The 17,208-nt window shown below is 43.2% G+C and overlaps 1 protein-coding gene across 2 annotated transcripts in view; it reads right to left on the minus strand.

Annotated features, from left to right (window-relative positions):
• Nucleotides 1-17,208, minus strand: part of ITPR3 (inositol 1,4,5-trisphosphate receptor type 3) — an 825,364-nt gene that overhangs the window by 444,797 nt on the left and 363,359 nt on the right. For both annotated transcript variants that reach the window (XM_077295501.1, XM_077295502.1), the window contains 2 exons: nt 12,132-12,282; nt 5,000-5,196 (listed from right to left, as the gene is read on the minus strand). In XM_077295501.1, the coding sequence (XP_077151616.1) occupies nt 5,000-5,196; nt 12,132-12,282 (348 nt within the window). The remainder of the gene's footprint in view (nt 1-4,999; nt 5,197-12,131; nt 12,283-17,208) is intronic.

A 17,208-nucleotide genomic window follows, 5' to 3' on the forward strand; every position in this document is an offset into this window, starting at 1 on the left:
CCCCCTGCATAACCATACTACCATTCTCTGATTTTAATGCATATACATGTACAGAGTCTCGCTGCGCTGATGCCACCACCGAGAGCAGATGACCCACTTTTTCCACTTTCACATAAAAGGCTTCCTTCTGGAACGCCCTAGACCTCTCCGCTCTTCGCATATGCAACTTGTTTATCTCATCTCAGCCTTCAATTTAAACAAAATTCCCCTTAAGTATGTCTTCATAGCATCCCACACTATATGCATTTCTGCACTTCCCTTGTTAAGCCTAAAAAATTTCCCTATCTCCTCCCTTATCCTTCCCATATCCAAGAGCTGCAACCAAAATGGATGAATTTTCCATTCCAGTCCCACCATATTTGTTTGGTCCTCGATTTGTAGCGACACCACTAACGAACTATGGTCCGATAGAACTCTTGAGAGAAACCACCTCCTGCACTAAATATTCCATCAAATTGTTTCTCAGAGCTACGTCAATCCAGGACAAAGAGCAATATGTTGCCGAGTAGCAGGAATAACAATACTTATCCACATTTTGTACCCTCCATAAATCCATCCAAGCTACGTCTTGCAAATAGTTACACTGCCTGATTACCTTCTCTCCTCAATGCAGCATGATTTCTCTTGTCCCAATGATCATTGGCAATATTATTCACATCCCCCACTATAAGTAAAGGAATGCCTACCCATCTACCCGATATTTCTAATATTTCTTGTAACTTTTTCCTAGAGAATGGTGGGGGAATATACACCGAAACAATACATAATAATCAATTAAAGATTTTACAAACTACAAACACGTATTGACCGTCTTTGAGGAGGTAGAGGTGTTAATTGACAAACGGGACACTTGTGTGTACCAGCATTTAAACCCCTCTGGCGTATGCTGAGAGCGTCGAGTGATATGCCTTCCTCACCCATCTCCTCTGCAGCACAGCAACTTTTTCTTTAACCAGGTGCGTTTCTTAAAGGCATATAGCCGAGGGCCTGTTTCATAATATATTGCAATATAGCTGTACACTGTGTTACTTGATAAACCCTGAAGATCCAGATCAAAATTTTAACCCTACCTCCCATCATATTCTATATCTTCAAGATTCTGTTTCGCCCCTCTAATGGCCTCCACCCCCCCCCAACCACCCACAACCCCCCCTTTCCCCATTATTACATCTCAACTTAAACCCTCCCTCTAAATTCCCCCATCCCACTCCCACCACAACTTTATAAACTCTTTATGTGAATATCTGATTCACCCTCTCTATATGAGATATGGGAACACAGTTCCTTAACCCAGCAAGAACGAAAGCCCAAAGATTCGGACACTTAACACTTGGCTTTAATTAACTCTCCACCACTACATCTCTCCCGCCCATCTATAACAAGATAGGATATCTGTTGTGCCGCCGAACATAACTCACTCCATCCATACCGACACACCATCTCATAGCATAGTTATCACATAACTTTTCAAATTTAACAGACTGCATAATAACAAGCAGTTATCAACGGTGTCTCAAACTCATAGGACTGGCTTCAGCGGGCCCTCTCTGCTCCAATATGCTAAACATTCTGATCAAGCCAGTGTGTCGCCTTCTCCGGGTTTTAGAAAAAATGTACCATGTCCATGGCCACCACCCTTAGTTTGGCCGGATGCATCATTGAGTAGGCCAAATCCAGACCATGCATTCTTCTCTTTACCTCTCCAAACTGCATCCTGAGCTTTTGGACTACAGAAGAATAGTCAGGGTATACAGATATCCGATTGTCGTCGATAGTTCATCAGAATTCCTGGTTTCCTTAAGTAGAATGTCCCGATCTCAATAGTTCAGAATTTTGGGCAGAATAACTCTCGGGGAAGACCCAGGGAGCAAAGGTCTAGGTGGCACTCAGTGCGCTCTTTCAACAGTGAACAACTTGGCACGGCTGTCTCCTCCCACTTTAGTTTTCAGCCATAACTCAATGTACACTGTGGGGTTGCTCCCCTCTTCTTTTTCAGGCACACCTTTTCTTAAATTGGTCCTACGGGAATGGTTTTCCAAATCATCAGTTTTAAACTCCAGCTCTGCAATACGTTGGGCATATTTTTTCTCCCTTTTTAATAGTTTGGCAATCTGATTCTCAGCACCCCCCACCTGTTCCTCCACTTCTTCCACACTCTGCACCACCTTCTACATGGTGGAACGAGAAGTAGCCACCTCACTCTTTAAGTCACCCACCTGCAGGGCCAAAGCTGTGAGTGCAGATTCGCAGGATATCACCACTGAGAATATGTCCTTGAGGGTAGGCTCATCCATATTACCTGCACAGGCATCAATAGACTACTCAGCATAAATAGGGCCTTGCGGGGTTATTGCAGCAGATAGCGTTTCCCCTATGTCATATACTTTCTCAGGCTGCCTAGGAGAATCCTGTGCCATCTCACCACCTTGTGCCTGGGTACTTCCTTCCATCTGCTCCCTTGGGTCCTCCGCTCCTCCTGCCCCCCCTCACCTTCAGTTCCCAGCCGCAGCCGTTCAGCCTCCTCCGTTCTGGTGAATCTCTCCAGCCTGGAGATTACCTCCTGTTTCCTTGCATATGCGGTGCTTGCCTGTACCGGCTCTTCCTCTACAGCCTCGGCGCCATCTTGGACCGAGCGCTTCATGTCATCCCCAGCTCTTTTTGTCTCCTGCGTTTCATCCTGGGTCTAAGGATCGTCACCGATGGGCTCCCCCTGCTCACGGGGTCTGTGGGCATTCCTGCGGCTGCACCTGGCGGGAGAGATCCAACCCATGTCGTCTCACATCGCCCACTAGGCCACGCCCCCATATCCATGCTTAATGGTTGGTGAGATATTATTTTCCTGAAATTATGTGCCCTTTTATCTTCACACATACCTTTGATCATTGTGGCCAAAGACTTCTATTTTAACCTCTTCGGTCCACAGGACTTGTTTCCAAAATGTATCAGGCTTGTTTAGATGTTCTTTTGCATACCTCTGATGCTGAATTTTATGGTGAGGATGCAGGAGAGGTTTTCTTCTGATGACTCTTCTATGAAGGCCATATTTGTGTAGGTGTCTCTGAACAGTAGAACAATGTACCACAGCTCCAGAGTCTGCTAAATTTCTGAAGGTCTTTTGCAGTCAAGTAGGGGTTTTGATTTGCCTCTCTAGCAATTCTATTGTGACGATTCTATAGAATAAAGAAAATCAGGAAGTGGACCCTCTGGACCATGACGACAATCCCCTCACGGACGAGCTGACCAGGTAGACTGCCCCCTATACAGGGAGAGTTAGGGGCAGGCCCGTGAAGGACTACTGCCTCGGAAGCTGGAGGACCAGGACGGGATAAGAGACAAAATGGAGACGCGGGACCATGGGAGACGGAAGGGGTACCAGACTGGCGAGAGCGACGGAGACACGGGACTGCTGATACATGGATCTGCTGAGACACAGAACGACTAAGACACAGGACTGCAGAGATACTGGGACAGCAGTGACACAGGATGGCTGAGACACAGGGCAGCAGAGATACAGGGACTGCAGAGACACAGGATGGCAGAGACACAGGGCAGCAGAGATACAGGGACTGCAAAGACACAGGATGGCTGAGACACAGAGCTGCAGAGATACAGGAACTGCAGAGACACGGGTTCGCGGAGACACAGGACTGCAGAGACACTGGGACTCGTGCTGGAAGAAACCAAGGAGAGAAGCAAGATCAGAGAAAGGAGTACACTGAGACAAGCGTACGGCCAAGAGCACTTGCTAACACAAATGATCACCAGGCAAGGCGGAGCGGGCGGAAGCAGGTTACATACCGGCGCAACGCAGCACTTCCGGGTGGCAGTCATCCAAGACGATAGAGAGGGAGAGAGAACGTGCCGGCTGGAAGATTAGAAGTGCGCACGCGCAGTGCTGAACCTGGCGTGCGCGCGCGCACCCGGCGAACAGCAGAGGGCGGCAGCGAGCGCTGAGGGGAAGACGCTGCAGGAGAGGACACGCGTCAGGACGCCGAGGACAGCTGAGTATGACAGGGCGCGGGGAGCGGCAGCGGCATGACATCTATGAGCAGCTCTCACCAAACTTCTGCCTGGTCTTTTAGATCTTACTTAAACTCCACTGTTCCTGTTAACTGCCCTTTTTCAATTACAATTCAAACTGAGGAAAGAGCAACTTTAACATTCTTTGCTAGCTTCTTATAGACTTCTCCTGCTTTGTGGGTCTCCTTGAGTCCACTAAATTGCCCAAGTCTTTTTCAGTGACAGTTTAACCAAGTGGTTTACCATTTAGTACATAACGGTGCATTTTATTTCCTTTGCATGACCTTACACTTATCTACATAAAACTTCAACTTGCAATTTCTCAGCTTAAGCTTCCAGCTTATATAAATCCTTCTGAAAAAAATAATTATCTTCCTTTATGTTGATTACTTTGAATAATTTAGTATCATGAAAATAATTCTACTTTGTTTGCTCTCTACAAGGTCTTAAATATATATTTTTAAATAAGAAGAGTGCCCAGAACAGACCACTATGGTACCCAACTGTTAACTGTGACCCAATCCATGTGTGTTCCATTAATAACTCCCCTCTGTTTCCCTCTCTGTAGCCCAGTTACACATATCTTTGATATGTCATTGTATCAAACACCTTTGAAAGTTCAGAAATAATACTCTACTCACTGACTGGAATAACATTTCTGGCAAGGCGCATGCCAGTGATAAGAGATGCTGAATTAATTAGTGCTGTGTGCTTCTTAATGAAATAGGCGCATTTTCTTCCTGCACGACCATCATTAAGAGACTGATGTACGAAATGTCAGCCATAAGGAAGCGGGACACAAGTGTGCATGTGTATATGGAATGTGTTGTGACAGTATCAACATCTTTACAAATATTTGAAGCTTGTTTTGCATCTCTAATTTTGTCCTATAGATCATCAGAATAAAAAGGTTAATTAAAACTTAAAATAGAATGCAAGGATATCTACTAGTGAAACCTGTAACTAATAGTATACAAACCTGAAGTATCTCCAGGATCTTGAGTTTGGTTTCCATCACAGTTATGTTCTCAGTTTCAACAGTCTTCCTCTTAGGAGCCTCCTGACCCACTCCAGAATTCAAGAGTGAAGATGAACTGAATACAGATGGTTTTCGAGTCAGCACCATTGTGGACATTATTTGCCCCATTCCTTGTATAGATCGCCTCACATTTTTTTCTGCCAAAGTAAAAGAGCATCAAAGCTTTATACAAGAAATTACCCTCCTAAACATACTTTTAGGTATATTGTTCAAAGGGTTTATTCCTTTAATACTAGTTTAGATATAACTTACAAAGTAGATTAAAGACTGAAATCAGTCTGTGTTCCCTAATAAAGAACCACTCCTATTAAGTTGTTTTACTCATTAAATGTGTGTATATACAGTCATGGTCGAAAAGAGTTGGCACCCTTTAAATTGTTTCAGAAAATAAAGTATTTCTTCCAGAAAATTATTGCCTCTGGCATTGGGTGCCTTGACAGTGCGCAAGGCATCATGAAATCTAAACATTACCAAAGCATTTTGGGTCCGAATGTAGTACCAGTGTCAGAAAGCTGGGTTTGAGTCCTAGGTCAAGGACTCGAAAATACTTGAAGAAGCACCAAGAAATGGAAGGAAACAAAGTGCTGGAGAGTTCGAAAGAGGCCATCAATAAGTCCGGATCTTAAATTTGAAGGCACCCTTCAAATATGAGAGACATGGACCAGTTTGCAAAAGAAGAGTGGTTCAAAATTTCAGTTGAGAAGTGAAAGAAGCTTGTTGATGGTAACAGGAAGCAATTTATTGCAGTTATTTATTCCAAAGGGTGTACAACCAAATATTAAGTGGAGGGTGCCAACAATGTTATCCACACCATTTTGGTTTTGTTTGAAATTATGTCAAATTTGCATTTTTTTTTCTCTTTTTTTTATGTTGCATAACAAAACGTGTAGCTGCAATAATTTTATAGGAAAAATACTTCATTTTCTGGAACAATTTTAAAGATGCCAACACTTTTGGCCATTGCTGCATGCATGTAGGGCACTGTGTGTATTAATCCCTTTCTGACCTCGGACGGGATAGTACGTCCGAGGTCAGAAGCCCCGCTTTGATGCAGGCTCCGGCGGTGAGCCCGCATCAAAGCCGGGACATGTCAGCTGTTTTGAACAGCTGACATGTGCCCGCAATAGGCGCGGGCAGAATCGCGATCTGCCCGCGCCTATTAACTAGTTAAATGCCGCTGTCAAACGCAGACAGCGGCATTTAACTACCGCATTCGGCCAGGCGGCCGGAAATGACGGCATCGCCGACCTCCGATCTTGTCTGAGCACTCTGGAAGAGGTTTTCGTCCAGGAGATCTCCGTACTTGGCCGCATTCATGTTTCCTTCCATGGCAACCAGTCGTCCTGTCCCTGCAGCTGAAAAATACCCCCATAGCATGATGATGTCACCACCATATTTCACTGTTGGGATTGCATTGGGCAGGTGATGAGCAGTGCCTGGTTTTCTCCACACATACCGCTTAGAATTATCACCAAAAAGGTCTATCTTTGTCTCATTAGAACAGAAAATCTTATTTCTAATAGTCTGGGAGTTCTTCATGTGTTTTTTAGCAAACTCTATGTGAGCTTTCATGTCTTGCACTGAGGAGAGGCTTCCATTGGGGCACTCTGCCATAAAAGCCCGGCTAGTGGAGGGCTGCAGTGATAGTTGACTTTGTGGAACTTTCTCCCATCTCCCTACTGCATCTCTGGAGCTCAGTCACAGTGATCTTGGGGTTCTTCTTTATCTCTCTCACCAAGGCTCTTCTCCCACGATTGCTCAGTTTGGCTGGACGGCCAGGTCTAGGAAGACTTCGGGTGGTCTTAAACTTCTTCCATTTAAGGATTATGGAAGCCACTGTGCTCTTAGGAACCTTGAGTAGTGCAGAAATTATTTTGTAACCTTGGCCAGATCTGTGACTTGCCACAATTCCGTCTCTGAGCTCCTTGGCCAGTTCCTTTGACCTCATGATTCTCATTTGGTCTGACATGCACTGTGAGCTGTGAGGTCTTATCTAGGCAGGTGTGTGCCTTTCCAAATCAAGGCCCATCAGATTAATTAAACACAGCTGGACTCCAATGAAGGAGTAGAACCATCTCAAGGAGGATCACAAGGAAATGGACAGCATGTGACTTAAATGTGAGAGTCTGAGTAAAGGGTCTGAATACGTATGACAATGTGATATTTCAGTTTTTCTTTTTTAATAAATTTACAAAAATTTCTACATTTCTGTTTATTTTTCAGTCAAGGAGGGGTGCAGAGTGTACATGAATTTACCAAATGGCTGCAATGAAACAAAGAGTGAATAATTTAAAGGGGTTTGAATACTTTCCGTACCCACTGTACATTGTAAGCCTATTTAGTGTCACAGCGAGGCTCCATAGCAGAGAAGAATGGCACTGGACAACCGAGAAAGCAGTGGTAGGTAAGTATATTAATACACACACTGCATTACATGCATACAGTATATACACATTTAATGAATAAAAACATAATGGGAGTGCTTATTTAAATCAGTGATATTTCTCGTTGCTGTGTTTTAGGGCTCAGATCTCAAGGGATCTAATGGTTTCAAGGACCCTTTGTGGCAGGTGCTGGTGAGTGCTTTAGTGTGTGCTACACATGTAAATGGTGTCTAAGTGTTTTTAGTGAACATCAAATAAAGAAACATTCCTAATAAAAACAATTAAATACACATTCTTTCTACATCCTTAAATGTAGCTTAGCATCTTGAGTTATGCATTGCTAGACATCATTTTGGATCTTTGCACCTGCATTTAGCACAGTAGATACAGATGCTTCTCACAAAATTAGAATATCAACAAAAAGTTAATTTATTTCAATTCTTCAATATAAAAAGTGAAACTCATATATTATATAGAGTCATTACAATCAGAGTGATCTATTTCAAGTGTTTATTTCTGTTAATGATGATGATTATGTATTACAGCCAATGAAAACCCAAAGTCATTATCTCAGTTAATTAGATTACTTTATAGCACCAGCTTGAGAAATGATTTTAAAATCTAAAATGTTGGCCTACTGAAATGTATGTTCAGTAAATGCACTCAATACTTCGTCAGGGCTCCTTTTGCATCAATTACTGCATCAAGGTGGCGTGGCATGGAGGCATGGAGGCAATCAGCATGTGGAACTGCTGAGGTGTTATGGAAGCCCAAGTTGCTTTGATAGAAGACTTCAACTGCATTATGGGTCTGTTATGCATTGTTGGGTCTGGTGTCTCATCTTCCTCTTGACAATACCCCAAAGATTCTTTATGGGGTTAAGGTCAGGCGAGTTTGCTGGTCAATCAAGCACAGTGATACTGTTAATTTTAAACCAGGTATTGGTACCTTTGGCAGTGTGGACAGGTGCCAAGTCCTGCTGGAGAATTAAATTTACATCTCCAAAAAGCTTGTCGGCAGAGGGAATCATGAAGTGCTCTAAAATGTCCTGGTAGACGGCTGCACTGACTTTGGTCTTGATAAAACACAGTGGACCTACACCAGTAGATAACATGGCTCCCCAAACAATCACTGATTGTGGAAACTTCACCTTAGACCTCAAGCAGCTTGGATTGTGTACCTCTCCACTCTTCCTCCAGACACTGGGACCTTGATTTCCAAATGAAATGCAGAATTTACTTTCATCTGAAAACACCTTGGATCACTGAGCAACAGTCTAGTTCTTTTTCTCCTTGGCCCAAGTGAGATGCTTCTGGTGTTGTCTATTGGTCATCAGTGGCTTGAAACAAGAAATGTGACACCTGTACCCCATGTCCTGGATACATCTGTGTGTGGTGGCTCTTGAAGCAATGAATCCAGCAGCAGTCCTCTCCTTGTGAATCTCCTCAACAATTTTGAATGGCCTTTTAACAATCCTTTCAAGGCTGCAGTTATTCCAGTTGCTTGTGCACCTTTTTCTACCATACCTTTTCCTTCCACTCAACTTTCCATTAATATGTTTGGATACAGCACTCTGTAAACAGCCAACTTTTTTAGCAATGACCTTATGTGGCTTACCCTCCTTGTCATCGACTGTTTTTTGGACACTGTTAAGTCAGCAGTCTTCCCCATGATTGTGGAGCCTACTGAAACAGACTAAGGGTTCTTTTAAAATGTTTAGGAAACATTTGCTGACGTTTTTGATAATTATTCTAATTTACTGAGATAATGACTTTTACATTTTCATTGGCTGTAAGCCATAATGATCAACATTAACAGAAATAAATACTTGAAATTGGTCACTGAACCCTCTATCCAAGGCTAGCTACATTCTACTATCTACCGAAGATACATAAAAGCCTCACTAACCCACCAGGGCACCCAATTTTATACGGAATACAATGCCTTATGATCAATTTGTCTAGGTTTGGGGACCTCCACTTGCAGAAACTGTTACCCCTACTACCAAGCCCATCTCAAAGACAGCACTCATATACTCAATATATTGGAGAAAATTAAGTGGAAGGATCATTACATAATAGGCACTCTAGACATTACCTCAATGTATATCGTTATTGAGAACAAAAAAGGCTGTGACTCTGCAGCATATTTTTTGGAGAAATTTTCATCTTTACCTAAGGAACAAATCGAATTCCTGAAAGAATGCATGTTATTTATTTTAACCCACAATTCTTTTAGAATTGAGGGGCACTACTACACCCAGCAGTGGGGTACAGCAATGGGGACCAGGTTCGCTCAAAGCTACGCAAATCTCTATGTGGGGCGATGGGAAAAGGATAACATCTTCCCCAGGGGCTCTATACGCGTGGACCTGGTCCTGTGGCATCGTTTTATAGACAAAGTTATATTTATCTGGTCAGGGGGCCCTCAATCCCTGGACCAATTTTTAATTGATATTAATAAAAATGAATTATTTTTAAACTTCAACAGTACCGTCAGCACTCAAAAAATAAACTTCCTAGATTTAAATATTTTTATTGAGAATTCTTCTATACATACCTGTACCTTTAATAAGCCCACAGATGCCAACAGTTTCATTCAGATTGACAGCTGTCATCTACCCAACTGGCTAATAAACATACCAAAAAGTCAATACATGAGACTGTACCAAAATTGCTCAAGACCCCAACAATTTGATAAGGAATTAGAATCATTGACCGCCAAATTTTTGGAATGGGTTATGATGTAAAATCACTGGAGGCATCAAAAAACTATGTTGCCAGTTTACCCCGCAAAGATCTACTGAAAGAAAAACCCTGGAAAAATGAAAAGGAGACAATGGACTTTGTCCCAATTACAACACAATATAATTCAAATGTCAGTATTTAAAAAAAAAAAATAGTAAATAGACATTGGGGGTTACTAAAGGATGATAAAATTTTGGGAAATCATATCCCTACACATCCACGTTTCATACAAAAAAGCACATAATCTTGGCAATTTAATTGCACCTACGGTACAGCACTTTAATGCCCACAAAACTGAAACATTTTTTGAAAGAAATATGAAAGGTTTTTTTCCCTGTTGCAAATGCACTATGTGCAGACAAACACAAACCGGAAAAAAATCTGTAATCAGTAAAAACTGAAAAAACTATGCAATTGAGCATTTAATTATGTGCACCACAGAGGGGGTCATATATGTCATAAATTGTCCCTGCAATAAACTATATGTTGGTCGCACCAAAAGCCCACTTAAGGTTAAAATAAGTGAGCATATGCGCAATATAAAACAAAAGTTTCTTGACCATCCACTGTACAAACATTTTGTGGAACACCACAACAGCGATAGACACTCTATGGAAATCACAGGATGTGAAAAAGTGCCACCGCCATGGAGGAAAGGTAACTACATCGCATTAATGTCCTGTGTGGAAAGTAAGTGGATTTTTACTTTGGACACTCTCATCCCTAAAGGATTAAACAGCGAGATTGAACTCTTTGGTTTTCTCTAAAAAGAGCTGATCATGATTAGGCCTATAAAAGGACCCTTAATGCACCTAGGACCATCCCTGATGAAGGAAAGTGTTCTTTCCGAAACGCGTAGGAATTGATTGGTCCTTCCTGCTACCCGTATTGTCGACAATCAGCAAACACCGAGTGGTCCCACGTGATCGTCTACGTCAAGCCAGGTCCTGTCCTGACCATTGCTTCCGTGAGGAGGCAGTGACCAGTATCGGCGTCCGGGATTCACTTCACACCACCGGATACCTTCGCGGCCTGCACCATAGAGAAGGAAGAAGCGGCATCTTCGTCACAGGAGCTCCACACAAGGTAACAGCGGCGCGCACACAGCAGATTTCCAACCCAGCTAATCTGTCTCAAGCGCGCCGCATTATCTTCCCAGTAGAAGCGCTGCCACCAGCCAGGGCATCTTCTGCATGTTCAACTACAGCAATCACATGCATGTTTCAATAGCAACTTTATGAGGATTTTCATCAAGGACCTCGAGGGTGCTGATTTCATTGTTCTATTGTTCTATAGAAGCATTTTTTATTGCAGGTTCTTTATTGCAGGTCCCCTAACAATTTCTTCCAGGTGGCTATTAACCATCGCTGGCTGTTTAACTGCTTAAACGTATAATAATTTTTTCATCCACAGTTGAGCAAGGTGCTAGAACCAAGTTGAGCTAAGTGCAATTATCTTATGGGCATAGTGCAATCTGTTTTTTCCCGTGCTGACAGTCTCATTTATTTCCCCCAGTAAACACACGTTTTTCTTCTAGGTCTCATCTAGCGCTTATTTATTATAAAAATATTTGCTTATCCTACTGATACTACTGTGGATACACACTATTCTCTTCCAGGTCTCATTCTACACAAATCTATTACTAGCAAATTGATCACTCTGTTTGTATTGACTCTATATAATATATGAGTTTCACTTTTTGTATTGAAGAACTGAATTAAATTACATTTTTGATGATATTTTAGTTTTGTGAAAAGCACATGTACTTCATTCAAGGAGAAATTTTAGGTGTCAAAAGTAAGAATGTTTTGACAAGAGGCAGATGTTCACTGTGGATTGTGATATTGCTATATATTATGTCATGGTGTACTACACTTTACTGTATTGTTACAAATCCAATGTGTAAAAAAGGCAAACATCTACTGCTCCATTGTGTCATACCTGCTGAATCTTCGCTGTACACAGGATGGGGCACTATTGAATTTCCATTTTGAACACAGTCTATGATTCCTAGTAAAGTTCGTGTCAATCTCAGAAGTTCACTGAAGCTATAGAATCCAAAATATATCAAATGACGTGCAAGGCTGACCACCTATGAGAATAAAGTTACTAAATGAGCTGCAAATATTCTACTTAATTAGCATACGAAATGTGACAGAATTCTGGTGCAGTTAAAATATAACTTTACCGCAGCTACGGTTTTTAGAGCAGAATCCACATAATCTAGAACTCTTCCTCTCACTTATAGTGTCAGTGTATAAAATTAAATGATGTGGTTATCATTCCACTGAGACCAGTAATTCCAAAAGCAATCAGGCCAACAATACTATCATGAGTAGAGATGCGTGAACCCGAACAGTAAACTATCAGGTCCGTACCGAACACTTTCAGTTTGGGAACGGACCCCGATCACTGACTTCACCAGGATGTCCATATTACTGATCTGGTTCGGTCCCTCTGCATGACAGCGCGAGAAACACTGGCAGCTCTGATCAGTGGTAAGATTAATACCACAGGTCAGAGATCTGTGGTTCCCATGCTGTCAGATGACAGGGTGAGCCCGAAGCGGTGACTGGAGGTTAAAGTTTACCTCTGGTCATAGGCCATCGGCTAATGGGACTACTACTCTCATCAGCCTATGCTTGCTGCAGCGAGAGCAGGTGGCGGCTGAAGGGAGTATTCATCAGCCAGGGCCTGCGCTATAAAAAAATAAATATTTGAAAAAAATTATGTTGGTTTTCAATGTGTTTTTGATAACCAGCCAGGCAAAACTGACAGCTGCAGGCTACAACCTGCAACTAGAGGCACCTTTTCTGGGGTGGCAGTGGCCTGCTATTTTTAGGCTAGGAGGCCAATATCCACCCCTTACCAGCCTGAAAATACCAGCCCCAGCTGTTTTTTTTAGCTTGGCTGGTTGTCAAAAATGCGGACCCCACACCGTTTTTTTTTATTCTTGATAACCAGCATTGCCAAAGCTGACAGCTGAGGGTTGCAGCCCATCAGCCACCACCTGCTCTCACTGTTATTAGCGACAACAGGTGTTGGCTGAAGGGAGTATTAGTCCCATTACCCGATGCCTGTGACTGAAGGTAACCTTTTTACCTGCAGGCTCACGCTGTCATCTGATTGTGTGGGAGCCGCGGCTCTATGACCAGTGGAAATGATCTTACCGCGCCGAACAGAGCTTCATGTTTGCGGTGCTGCACATGACAGCGTGGCAAACACTGGATGTTCGGGCCCCCCAGTCACATGAATGGGCTCCATGTTCGAGTACTGTTCTGGTACCCGAACCAAACTTATTTTTTAACTGTTTGGCTGAACCCCCCAGACCTGAACATCCAGGGTTTTGCCTATCACTAATCTTGAGTTCCCCTTTAAGAATAACTGGTCATGAAGCAGCACTGACAGAAAATAAGCTTCCAACGCTCAATTATACTCACAAGAATAAATGAGTTAAACACACTTGTAATGTATATCAAGTACTTGGCAAGCCAGTTTTTCATCCACCATAAAGCAAATTGTCCAACTAAGCGGCAAGTTGTTTTTTTAACCCATTCATGATCCAGCCTATTTTGACCTTAATGACCTGGCCATTTTTTGCAATTCTGACCAGTGTCCCTTTATGAGATAATAACTCAAGAACACTTCAACGGATCTTAGCGATTCTGAGAATGTTTTTTGCGACATATTGAGCTTCATGTTAGTGGTAAATTTAGGTCGAAAACGCAAAAAAAACAGAAATTTTGTGAAAATTTGGAAATTTCAAATTTTCAATTTTTATTCTGTTAAACCAGAGAGCTATGTGACACAAAATAGTTAATAAATAACATTACCCACATGTCTACTTAAGGCTAGTTTCACATTAGCGTTTAAAACGCATCCGCAATTGGTGGAAAAAACGCATATAAACGCGTACAAACGCGGCGTTTTTTAGACGCATGCGATATCGCATGCGGTTAAAAAAACGCAGCGTTTGTACGCGTTTATATGCGTTTTTTCCTGCGTTTGCATTTTTGGTGCGCATGATGAGAAATTTCACAAGATAAAAATCAAGATAACCAGACACCGCCAATGGGACTACAGAGGGCGTGTATTATGGAATCTCTATATATAGACCCTAGGGCTACTGAAATCTTAACAGTTTGCTACTGTATCCTGTGTCATGATGGATCTTCGCATGGAGAGCTTTTATTTCAACCTGGATTTAAGCATCAAGCTGTTTCTTGCCTGTGCTTTTGCTTGGGAGCAAGACAGAAATCGTGAAAGATGGAGATGACGACAACGTAGGCGTTTTTGGAGACACCCCATTATTGAACTAAGTGAGAGCCGTGGAGCCTATCACACGCTGTATGGCGAGCTTAATGCCAACCCAGAGAAATTCCAGGAATACACAAGGATGTCGCAAGACTCGTTCCGGGATTTGCTTGGTCGTGTCCAACGTGTGGCAACCGGAGAGAGTTTATCATCTCTCCACTTTCCAATACCGGCTTGGAATATCCACCCTGTCCGGAATAGTTGCGGACACCTGTCGGGCTTTGTGGAATTTACTCCGGGATGAGTTTATACCCCTACCCACCGTCGATATGTGGCTTGAAATTGCGGAAAAATTCTGGAGTGTTTGTGATTTCCCCAACTGTTTAGGAGTGGTGGATGGAAAGCACATCCGCATTATCAAACCTGCCAGAACAGGATCGGAGTATTTCAACTCTAAAAAATATTTTTCTGTTGTGCTCATGGCAATAGCTGATGTGAACTGTCGCTTCATCGCCGTGGACATTGGAGCTTTTGGCCGTGGCAACGATTCCCAGGCTTTCAAGAACTCGGATATGGGCTGCCGTGTGTATGGCAAAAATTTCAATTTTCCCCCGCCACAACCTCTCTCCAACACTCAAGGTCCACCGATGCCATTTGTTATGGTTGGGGATGAGGCTTTTCAGATGTGTGAAAACCTACTGAAGCCCTATTCCAGTCGGGACTTAAACCACACTAGAAGGATCTTTAACTACAGACTGACCAGGGCCCGAAGGAACAGTAGAGTGTACCTTTGGCATTCTGGTCGCTAAATGGCGCATTCTTGCATCAGCCAAAAATCTTACAGTGGAAACAGTCGACGAGGTGGTCAAAGCCTGTGTGGTTCTGCATAATTATATAATGGCTAAGGAGTAACCCAACATTGAACTGGATGAACCAGTTGCACACCCACTGCCCGATTTCCAACATCACCCGCTGCGGTCAACTGCAGCAGTTGGTCACATGCGGGACCAATTTGCTGCCTTTTTTGATTCAGATACTGGATGTGTGTCATGGCAGGACAATGTTGTGTAAATGTCCTGTTGTAATTACATCTGTACCAGTAATTTTCTACAATGATAATAATATTTCTCATTAATAAACTTTAGTTTTGGTTGTGTTGACCGTGTCTCCTATCTTTTTCCTCTCCAAACCAAGGCTGTCCTAAAACTGGCAGTATTTGCTCTGTATTTAATATCAGTTTTTGTAATCCAAAACCAGGAGTGGGTGATAAAGGCAGAGGTGCTAGTTGTTATGTTAATATCATAATTTACCTCTAATTGTTCCACTCCTTGTTTTGGCTTACAAATACTGAAATAAAACACTGGCCACATACTGCTAGTGTTATGGCAGCCATGTTGCTTTATTGGTAAGCTTGTTGACGTCATTGCGTCCCGATTCTGTTCTGCTGTATCCATTGGACACAGACTGAAGAGACAATGACTGTCACACTATCTATACTCATCAAGTCAGGTGTTAGAAATAACGAATTAATGATGCACATATAACAGCCTCATGAATTCACTATTTCTGACACCTGTGCAGGTGAGCATAGATATGCAGTGTGTGACCACCATTGTCCCCTCAATTTGTGTGTAATAGATTATGTACAAAGTAGAGAAAATGGTGGTTATACAACGCAGTTCTCTACTCACCAGGTCAGGTGTCATAACTAATGAGTTTTTTGACACCTGACCTGTTCAGTAGAGGTCTGCACTGTATTTCCACCATTTTCTCTTCAGACTGCCACACTAGTCACAGACAAAAAGAGATTATGGAGTTACATGTAATATTTTTTGGCCCACCTCATATCTGTATACTAAAGACACACAAAGCTGCAGTCTTTTTTTTTTTTACAACTACTGGAGATATGATGTGGCCCAAAAAGTAAGTGTGTGGCGAAGTTTCTTGGTGCATGGTGTGTGTTGCCGGGGGCGGAAGACACAATAAACCAAACATAATTGTGGCAAATCAAATTGTTTTTATTTGTTAACAACCAAAAAAATGTATTTACTGCGCCGGCTTGGGGTAGAGTGATGTAAACGGGGGGTGTGAAGCACTGAGATCTGGCTAACCGTGGACGACGCAGAGGTGGCAGGGGAAGGGGCAATGAAACTAGAAGGGTCTGGAAGTTCGGGGATGGGGCTTGACACATGAGAGGCTTGAGACGCAGTGGAAGGGTGAGACAAACCTTACATTACAGACACATTGGGAAGGGGGAGGAATGCTAAGAGTCCTTTTTTTTTTGTGTGTGTGGTTTTTTTTTTGGTTTGCCTGGTTGTGGGAGGTCTTGGTGGGCTCATATGGCGTGGCGTGGTGGTGGGTGACCTGTCAGGGTCCGGCTGCACTGTGTCAGAGTCCATACTGCTCGTAGATCGTGCAGCCATGCCAGAGTCCATAGTGCTCGTAGAGCATGCAGCCATGCCAGAGTCCATAGTGCTCGTAGAGCGTGCAGCCATGCCAGAGTCCATAGTGCTCGTAGAGCGTGCAGCCATGCCAGAGTCCATAGCGCTCGTAGAGCGGAAGGCCATGCCAGGGTCCTGCTGCATCGTGGTGGTGGCGGTACGGAAGGCCATGCCAGGGTCCTGCTGCATCGTGGTGGTGGTACGGAAGGCCATGCCAGGATCCTGCTGCATCGTGGTGGTGGCGGTACGGAAGGCCATGCCAGGGTCCTGCTGCATCCTGGTGGTGGCGGTACGGAAGGCCATGCCAGGGTCCTGCTGCATCG

Source organism: Ranitomeya variabilis, chromosome 3 (genome assembly GCF_051348905.1).
Source record: "Ranitomeya variabilis isolate aRanVar5 chromosome 3, aRanVar5.hap1, whole genome shotgun sequence".
Lineage (NCBI taxonomy): Eukaryota > Metazoa > Chordata > Amphibia > Anura > Dendrobatidae > Ranitomeya > Ranitomeya variabilis.